Source organism: Ursus americanus, chromosome 32 (genome assembly GCF_024610735.1).
Source record: "Ursus americanus isolate L20-20 chromosome 32, mUrsAme1.1.p, whole genome shotgun sequence".
Classification (NCBI taxonomy): Eukaryota; Metazoa; Chordata; class Mammalia; order Carnivora; family Ursidae; genus Ursus; species Ursus americanus.
In genome coordinates, this window is record NC_142158.1 from 14,182,501 (window position 1) to 14,192,311 (window position 9,811).

The 9,811-nt window shown below is 39.7% G+C and overlaps 1 protein-coding gene across 1 annotated transcript in view; it reads right to left on the reverse strand.

Moving 5' to 3' along the window:
* The window catches only part of LOC148107318 (orofacial cleft 1 candidate gene 1 protein-like), a gene marked incomplete at its 5' end in the record, with an annotated part of 60,642 nt that extends 54,737 nt beyond the window's left edge, over positions 1–5,905 (reverse strand). The window contains one exon of the mRNA XM_087857900.1: positions 5,855–5,905. Within this exon, the coding sequence (XP_087714026.1) occupies positions 5,855–5,905 (51 nt within the window). The remainder of the gene's footprint in view (positions 1–5,854) is intronic.
* Between the last annotated feature and the right edge of the window lie 3,906 nt (positions 5,906–9,811).

Genomic DNA, 9,811 nt, shown 5'->3' on the forward strand with positions numbered 1-9,811 from the left:
TCCGTAAAGTAGAATCTTCTTGGAGAAAGCATGCATGTGCTAAGCATTTGTTCTCGCTTGTGTCCGTATTTGCTTTAAGCCGCGAAGTTCCAGCATGTGAACTAATTATTTATTTAAATCTAGTCAGGGATAAAGAGGATCCAAAATTTCAGTAAAAGTCAAAATAATGTGAAGTGCCAAGACTTTCATGCTCTTACGGGACTTACAAAAATTTCATAAAATGCCACATCACTGAACACCAGAATTCATTACATGACTGGAAAAGCCATTAATATTAGAATGCATAATAAATGTTCAAAAACGAAAATGAATAGCCAGAAATATTATTAGAGCTCTCAGACTCTTACAAGTTCCAAATGAATACTTGATAACTGTCAGACTAAATTTTAAAAATATCTGTGGTAGCAACGCTCAAATTCAGATTATAAAATTTGGGTTAAACATAAGCCAAAAAAGCAAGAAAGATAAAGCGTGGAGAGATCAGCAAAGCACAGTTATGTGTAAAGATAACTCCCTATTAGACAACTCATTAAGTGTCTGATGACGGGATTCAGAATAACAAAATGTCTTCTCCACTTTAAAATCCCTGTGTCACTGCTTTTAATAGATTTCCTGGAGCTTCTAATAGTTCCTTCTGAGTTAAAATGTTTGTCATAAACCTGACTTCTTTCAAAAAATTCTTTCACTCTTCTTATAAATATCATAAAACAATTAAATCATAATATATCAGGTTGTACAAACAGCCCAGTATCGAAAAAAGCACGTTAAAGATTTATGAACAGGGGCGCCTGGGTGGCACAGCGGGTAAGCGTCTGCCTTCGGCTCAGGGCGTGATCCCGGCGTTATGGGATCGAGCCCCACATCAGGCTCCTCTGCTGTGGGCCTGCTTCTTCCTCTCCCACTCCCCCTGCTTGTGTTCCCTCTCTCGCTGGCTGTCTCTATCTCTGTCGAATAAATCAATAAAATCTTTAAAAAAAAAAGATTTATGAACAAATGGGCCATGTTGCTAATCAAAACGCAGGGCCTATTTTTCTGAAAACCTCTTCTTTGAAACATAAAGTAAATAGTGGGCAGTAGGTAAAAAAAAAAAATTCATTTCACTATAAATAAAATCAAGGAAAAAAGATATACTCCAGAGAGGAGACCTATAGGGGTAAAAATCATAACCAAAAAAAACCCAAAAACCAAAAACCAAAAAACACCGTAATACTTCTTTTAAAGAAAATGCATAACAAATATTTATTGAGAAAAGTCCAATAATTTTAAAAGCTTTTTTCTTGCTTTCAGGAATTCTGATTTTTTTTTTTACATCCATAAAGTGGAACGATGTACTGCTCTATGCCATTGCTCTATTTAAGAGATAAAAACAGCATCACAACCTGATAGAAATCCTAAGACGTAGAGTATTACACTCATACATTAAAATGTTCACTTCAATAACAAGAGACAATACATTGCACTAATTCACGTACTTCCTCAACTTTTAATACAAAAAGATTAGGCTATATTCATTAAAAACTTGGTAAACTTTTTAAAATGGTCGTTCACAGCTGCAGTAAACGTTCCTGCATGTTATTAAAAGACAGGTTGAGGTGTGATTGTTTTTTGCACAAACTTCATCAGAGGCAGCAGCAGACACGAGTTTTCTTGACATGGTTCAGTAATTCGGACACTTCAACTCCTTTCAGATCCAGTTAAACATGCTTTTAAATAGATGGAGGTGGCCTATTAATAGACTTCATTTCCTTATTCAGGACTTCAAATGAAATTATGTACTTTCTCTCTAATGTTTAAAAAGGTCTCAAAGATATTCTCGCAGGTTCACATATATACGAGGCAGGCCAAGTCTGACTGTACACACCGGAGGGAGAGAAATTCTTCGAGAGGATTACCAAGTGATAGTTTGTATTTTGTGACCTCTTTACGAGTAACACATGTTCAAGAGGAAATTGGCAGTGATTTCCTTCTTCTCCACTTTGCCAATTTCTTCCCTCTTTTCTCTCTCTCCTTCACACATGGGCACCTTGCAGGGGTGTCAACTGCGATTTCATCTCCCCCTTCTCCACTGAGATTCTTTCCTGATGAGATTTTCTCTCTTCAACTCAGGCAAGCTAATCCTTCACTCACATTTGACATCAATTCCTTCATTCCTGGCCGGGTGTCAAGTTGGCTTGTTTACGGAACTTTTAATATTTTTAGTAAGTTCATATTAACTTATTAAATACCCATAAGGTATTTGAAAAATTAAATTAAGAGACAAAATTTAGTCATCAGTATCTTCCTGCTTCCCCGTTGATGTCTGCTTAGCTCTGAAGAAAAGCAAAATGTTTAGAAATCTTGACTGAAACTACTCTGGATAGACCTGATGGCTTTTTCCCTTTACGTTTCTATTTAATTGATATAATCTAACCCTAAATCAAATCGAAGTCAGCAGTTTCTGGTAAGAAATTTATTTTACATGTGTGCTTAAGTAGTGATAAATCAGGTCTTTTAAAAAAATTTCTATTAAGGTTATCCTACTAAATATAGAAATGTAGTGTGCGGGGGGGGGGGGGGTGGGAAGCAAGAAATACTTTGTGATTTGAACAGAGAGGGGGGAAAAAACCTGCCTGGAATTAGTAAGAACTGACAGTGTTCTGGGTGATATTTTCCTTTTCGTTAAAAAGTAACAAATATCTTTTGATGCGACACGGTCAACTTGGGAAAAAAAAAAAAAAAAAAAAACCCACTGCGCTAGAGTAGCGAACATGAACTACAGCAAACTCATTTATAACCAGTGACGAGCCAAACCCACGAAGCTTTTAAAGAATGTGATTATTGTCAGAAGGAATGGGGACCCCCACGCCGCATTCAGCTCGGCTTGCGCTCAAAGCCATGGCCGAGGGGCGCAGAGGGAGCGGCGCGGAGCCTGGTGGGCACAGACCAGCAAGAAAGCGAATTCTGCATACTGCACAAATCACGGCTCCGTTCAGGGCAGTCAGATTGCATCCGGGATCAACCGACTGTGCTTCATGAAACCGTCAGCCCTCATTTGTGTCTAGCTGTTTTCCCCTGTCCGGCTGTAAACAAGGCGGGCTGGGGGTTGTCGGCCTCCCCTCCCGCAGGCGCGGGGACCTCGCAGTCAGACCCCGCCGGGGGCCTCCGCGCGCACGTCTGAGTTCCAGCTTCCAGACAGCCGTTCCAGCGCACGGCCGGGAAGTCACAAAGCGAAGCCACTTTGGCATGACAGAGTTAGGGCCTCCTTTCAGAAACATGCCTTAGATTCCTACACATTCTGGCATGGCCCGTCTCTTCCATGAAATTAATTGAGGTGTTCCCAATATTAACAACTGTTTTGTTTTGTTGGTGGTGGGTTTTTTTGTTTTTTGGGTTTGTTTTTTTTTTTTCACCAAACCAGCTTAGCGGATTCATCCTGTTGGGAAGGAGGGGGTGGTAGTGATTGTTTTAGTTGTTTCACTGCTCTGGGGCTTTGCTTGGATCAGCCAAAAAAAAAAAAAAAAAAAAAAAAAAAAAACCATGGATAGAAATACTGTCAATCTGGTCCACCTCCAGGAGCCTAATCGTGCCTGAATTGCTCGGAGGAGTGTAATGATGGTAAACAGGAACAGGTATGTTGGCTTCTGTTCTCCTCCACTTCAGCCCTAGCGTTGCCTTTTCAATAAAGCAAAAGACTGTTTTGAAGGAACATCATCTCAATAATAAAAGGCAGGGGGTGTTATTGAAGCCGTTTTCCTTGGCAAGTGGCATAAAGGTAATATTTAGTATTCACCACATTGAATTCTCCTAGCCAGCTGGTCTGTCCCTGTTAAGACTTTCATTTATGCAGCTTGAGCTGGAACCTTTTTTGTTCCCCCAGTCTATTACTTTGTCTATTTAAGGGATAACAGCCAAAGTGAAACAGCTTGCAATTTGCACCTGTCTGCTCTAAGCATTCCATGTTAGATTATATGGAGAGCAAACTCTTCATTGCTAATGAGAACAAGCCCGGGTAGGGCTGAATGCAGTTTTGTTGGGGGGCTTATAGGATATTTTAATGGGGTTTTTCTCCCTTTCCTAGATAATCTGAACGGGACCTCCCTATTCTGGTTTTGAATTCCTAGAGTAAAAAAAAAACAATTCAAAAAAAAATGTAGTTGAAGTTGTGTATTCTTTTTTTTTTTCAAAGATTTTATTTATTTTAGAGAGAGAAAGAGAGAGCGAGCAGGAGCAGGGGGAGGGGCAGAGGGAGAAGCAGACTCCCCACTGAGCAGGGATCCCAATGTGGGGCTGGATCCCAGGACCTGCTCGTGACCTGAGTGGAAGGTGGACGCTTAACTGACTGAGCCACCCAGGTATCCCAAAGTTGTGTGTTCTTTAAAGAAAAATTTAAGCATCATGTATGTAACTAAGAATTGAATCAACATTCAGTCTGAGTTGCCTCAAATGAGAAAGAAAAGAATTAAATGCTAGGTTATTGCCAAGTTGTCATAAGCACAAAATGCCTAGAGAGACCTTGAATTTGTAAAACTGGCCATGAAAAGTTGATAAAACATTTTTGGATGTTACAGAAACAGGACTAGTTTTCGAAATCATCTCAAGTGCCGGAAAGCGAACCAGTGTTCTCTGCTTATTTACCTTTGGAAATGTTATTGACTGGATAGAAAATAAAAATTCAAGTGACTAAGTTCAAATTCACACATAGAGAAATGTATATGTGATACCATCATGTGAACCACAGAGCACATTCTCCACAAATGCAGAAGTGTCAGCATCCAATTCTCTCCAACATTTTCTGGACATCCTCCACACCCCCCTTAGCTTTGAGGAATTACGTCAGTGGGGTACCATCTATTTCTTAAAGAATTTAAATTAAATCGATTGTAATGAAAGAATTTTAAGCAAAGCTTATAACATTTTCCCAAACCTTATGTATTTTTTTTTAAATCATCATAATAATTTTTGGATAATTTGCCAAAATATCCTTGTAAGATTATCCAAAATAGTAAACTATATACATATATGTGTGTGTGTGTATATGTGTGTGTGTGTGTATATATGTATATATATATATAATATACACGGAATACATACACAGAAGGTATATTGAATATATATACACACACACACATATATATATACTTTTAATCAAAGGATTTGCTACATTTGGATTCCAAAAATCTCTCACATTGGCACTTCCTGTGGAAATGTTAACTAATATGGTACCAAGCTGAATGAAGTTGAGGTGGTCACAAATACGGACCCACTGGTAACTTCTCGAGTTTACGACGGCTGTGGGCGCACGTCTCGCCTGACAGATAACACTCCAGCTCGTCAGTGCTGGACCCTCTCCCAGGCCTCTCGGAGTTCTGCCAGCCACCGCTGAGTCTGGGTAGGTCAAAGGGTTGAGCCATGTGTAATTCAGAACAGAGGAGGTCCCACGGTCACTCCACAAAAACAATTACACTACTGATTTCGCCCTAGCCCTTGCCTCAAACTCACAAGCCTCACAGTTTCAGTGCGGCCAATCTAATTCTGCCCCTGGGCGATAAGCCACATGAAAATATGTGGTGCTGTGTTTATAAGTCTAATCAAAACTAGAAACAGTGGACGGGCACAATGAGGTCCTACTATGGATCATGGGAATCCTTGGAAGTTCTGAAGGCACTTTTGTTTAACTTCTATGGACTCTCTTTTGCTGTTAACATTGTCTGCTACACTCGTTAATCATCCTCTTTACTCGTGAGTGCTACAAAGGAGGCTAAATTTCTCCTCGCTTCTATACTTTTCGTCTGTGGATAATATTATGAAAAATAAAGCTTAAAAGGCTGCTTTTAAAGGAAAAAATCAGAGGGAACTACTGTTATATCCATCTTACCTCTCTATCCATGTTCTGGGCTCCTTGCCCTCGGCAATGCACAGATTTAAATCAAGTCCCTCTAAAAAAGAAAAATAATATTTAAAAACTGGAATAAATTGGTCTGGCTATAAGATAGATGAAGCAATTTGGGGTCAGAGAGCTATGATGTTACTTAATGGTCCCGAGAACTCTCCCCGTCAAGTCAACAGGATTTGATTTGGGGGCCTGTTTTTACTGTTGCTCTCGTTTGCTCGAGCCAGACTCCTGATAAACTGAGAGTCTGTGAATGTTCACAAAATATTTTACTAGGAAAACTTCAGAGTTGATCAAGACAGCGTAAACTTCCTGTTTTATGCCCAAAAGGTGACTAATTCAGACTGCACTGAAAGGATGCTAAAAATTCACTGTTGATGCTTTATTTCATTTACTACATTATCTTTTTAAAAATAGGATCCAGTTTGCAACTGTCCTAAATGGATGATCCCTGATAACGTCCGTGATGAATATACACACTTAGGGACCAAGCAGATTAAATCCCGAGGACTTAATCTAGTAAAGAGACACGATACACAAACTCGTGAAAGGAGATGTGTTTTTAGCGCTCTTAAGACTCCTTAGATTTTAATGTTAACTAAAATACAGTTGTTACAAATAAAGAGTGCAAACTTCAAAGACAAAAGAAAGCCACAACCCACACCAAAATTCAGATGCTCAGAATTGACAGCACAAAAGAAAAGTTCTCTCCCGACACATATCGCATGGTAGTCTGAACACCCCCAGAAAATTGTGCCAAAGAGTTTAGAAAACAAATATACACTAAAAGTAAACACGTGCGCACATACACACACACACACAGCAAACTTCAGGTAACTATTTTGGATTGCAAATGAGGATAAATTTAACGTTCAGGGGCGCCTGGGTGGCACAGCGGTTAAGCGTCTGCCTTCTGCTCAGGGCGTGATCCCGGCGTTATGGGATCGAGCCCCGCATCAGGCTCCTCTGCTATGAGACTGGTTCTCCCTCTCCCACTCCCCCTGCTTGTGTTCCCTCTCTCGCTGGCTGTCTCTATCTCTGTCAAATAAATAAATAAAATCTTAAAAAAAAATTTAATGTTCAAACAATCTGATAAAATAGCCATTTGGAAACTGGAAAAAAAAAAAAACCCTCCTTAGAGTCATGTGATAAATCATCAAGTTTAACCTGCAAGCTATTACATTGGATACTATTTCCATTGATAAAAATACTACACTAGAACTCAGTCTGGGACCAGATGATTGTAATAATGTGTGGGAATAATAATAAATGGGAATTTTTTTCTAATAAGCAAGATAGGCCCAACATTTATTAGATTATTATAAGCATTCACCAGAGGAGCCTTTCCAAGTTGGAGTTTGCCCTTTCGAAATGGTTATCAGTGTTTGGCAGTAAAAATTAAGTACATTGTGTACACATGATGTATGTAACACATTTTTCTTTAATTTGGAGCTCTAGGTCATAGTTTCAAAAGCCACTTCACCATGTGCATATGAGCTCTTACATGGCTAACAAGATGGAAAATGAAATGTTTTAATCCTTCTATGTTAATTTTAAAACTTCTTAATGTATGAGTAACAACAAAAATTCAATTATATTGATTACTTCCTAAAAGAAGGGAAATGCATATAAAACTTTTTCAAAGGGAAAAAAAAAGTCTACACCAAAATGAGAAAATTTGAGCCAATTACAGAAGTTGAGGTTTGACTTGCTTATTTTTTTCCACAGCACAGTGACTAAAGAGTAATCCCAAGGCACATATTTCTGGGAATGTATGCGAAGTGGAAATCTGTCTTCTTTGGGTTCCTTAACCTTGGTATTATTCTAATAGCTAATATTTGCCTTTAAACTATCTGTAATTTGTCAAGCGACTCATGTTATTGTCATCATAAATTTATTTCGTAGACATATAATCCGAAATATACAAGCCACAAAACACAGGGTACCTCTACTCACATCAGATAAGGCTCAGAAAACTTTCCAATAAGGCAGCCCACTTCTGTCTCTTCACAGAAGGCTGCATTTTAGACATCTTTATGCACAGATACTTAGAATGCAATGTTAGTACAGTGAGACTCCGTAAAATTATGAAATAAGGTCAGAATCCTTTCATTCTCTCATATAAAATAGGTAGCTAAATCTGGAAAGTGCTTTGATAGAACCAAGTGGCATATCATTTTTTTTTATTTTTATTTTTACCAAGTGATGTATCATTTAAAAAGCAGCTCTCTCTAGAGCTGTACAATTTTATATTCCCCTGTCTCATGAGCAAAGGGTGTGGCCTAGAATTCCTCCCTGCTTGGGAATCTCTGGGAGCTTAGATCAGGCATTATTTGCGATAAAGAGCCCCAGTTTCCATGTGCCTACAAGCTGGAATTTGGGAGTCAGAACCCTTACAGTTGGGTCAGATCCCTTACGACCTGCAGAATAGAGGAAAGGAAGAACACCCCAGCCAGGGAAACTATCAGAGAACATGTGACCAGGCTGTAAGACATAAAAAAGATGTGGGCAGGGTGTCATTGCTGATCTAAATACTGACACACAAATGTGTGTGCCCAGTGTAATTTCTAAGAATTTAATTCAAAGGCCTCCAAAGGGGGAAGGAACAGTTAAAAGGTCAAAAGCAGCTGTGGCAAGGAGGGTAGATGGAGGCGTAGGGATGAGTTCTAGGGGCCGCAATGCCAAATCAGTGAGAAAGATGCATAGGCAAAGGAATGGACTTTGAGGAACAGGTAGGATTCGGAGCTAAATAGAAAAAGAGAGATGGAAAAACACTATGAGCATGGAATGGCCGCAAAAGTGAGACTAAGTTTGTAGGACAATGATCAGAATCTGTGGGCAAGTAATAATTTCAACAAGTTAGTGACGAACAAACAGCCATCACACCCCCTAAAAAACTGATCACTTGGGCCACCTGGGTGGCTCAGTTAAGCGTCTTCCTTCGGCTCAGGTTCTGATAATGGAGTCGTGGGATCGAGCCCCGTGTCGGGCTCTCTGCTCAACGGAGCGCCTGCTTCTCCCTCTCCTTCTGTGCTCTCTCTCTTGCTCTCTCTCGCTCTCTCTCAAGCAAATAAATAAAAAATCTTTAAAAATAAACACTGATCACTTGTGGAACTGGCAAAATATGGAGCCAATCAGAGAACTGATGTATTTGCTAAACTGGCTGCATGTCTACATGATCAAGAAAGTACCCAGAGAGCTTCCTTTTCAAAAGGAAAGGAAACTAAATAACAGTTATAAATACTATCCATCTAGCAGAAGCCTTGGGTTGGGCCTTTTAGGAACAATGGATTTAATGAACTAATGGGCACCTTTACAAGATTCTCACTATGGCTGCAAATGTGGACCACAACGTAGCACGTTGAAATGCAAGTGGACTACCATAGGAATGGTGTCTTAAAAGCCAGTCTCAAAGTGGCAAGCAGGTCAATAATTGCAATATCACCTGCTTGCAAGTAACCTGTTGACCACGTTCTGTTGAGCCTAGGTGAAGAATCGCACGCTAATTTGTATAGTCACTTTTTTTGGTTTGTTTGTTTTAAGGCTGATTTGAAAATGGCTTTCCCTGAAATTGTTGACCTTGTATTGCAAATTAAATCCTGGAGTAGCCAAATCTCTGACAACTGGTTCATTGCTTCCAGAGAAGGGAATTAACGCGGCTACAGCTGTCGTTCCATTGCCTTTTTCTTCTCAAGCAGATCAGCAAGGGCAAAGATGGTGTGAGACAGAGGTCGCAAGCCAGATTCATTCTGCAAACATGCTTTGTCTGACCTCCGCAGTGATTTAAAACATATTGAGCCTATATTTAAAAATAAGAAAATTGCCGTAAAAATCCGACTCTGGCTTCTCTTGGAAAATCTAAAAATTTGGCAAGCGAGGGTCAACTTCCATGGTGAGCTGAGCGTACTCTCTAGGCTTTGCTCTCCTGACCTCCAGTTCCCA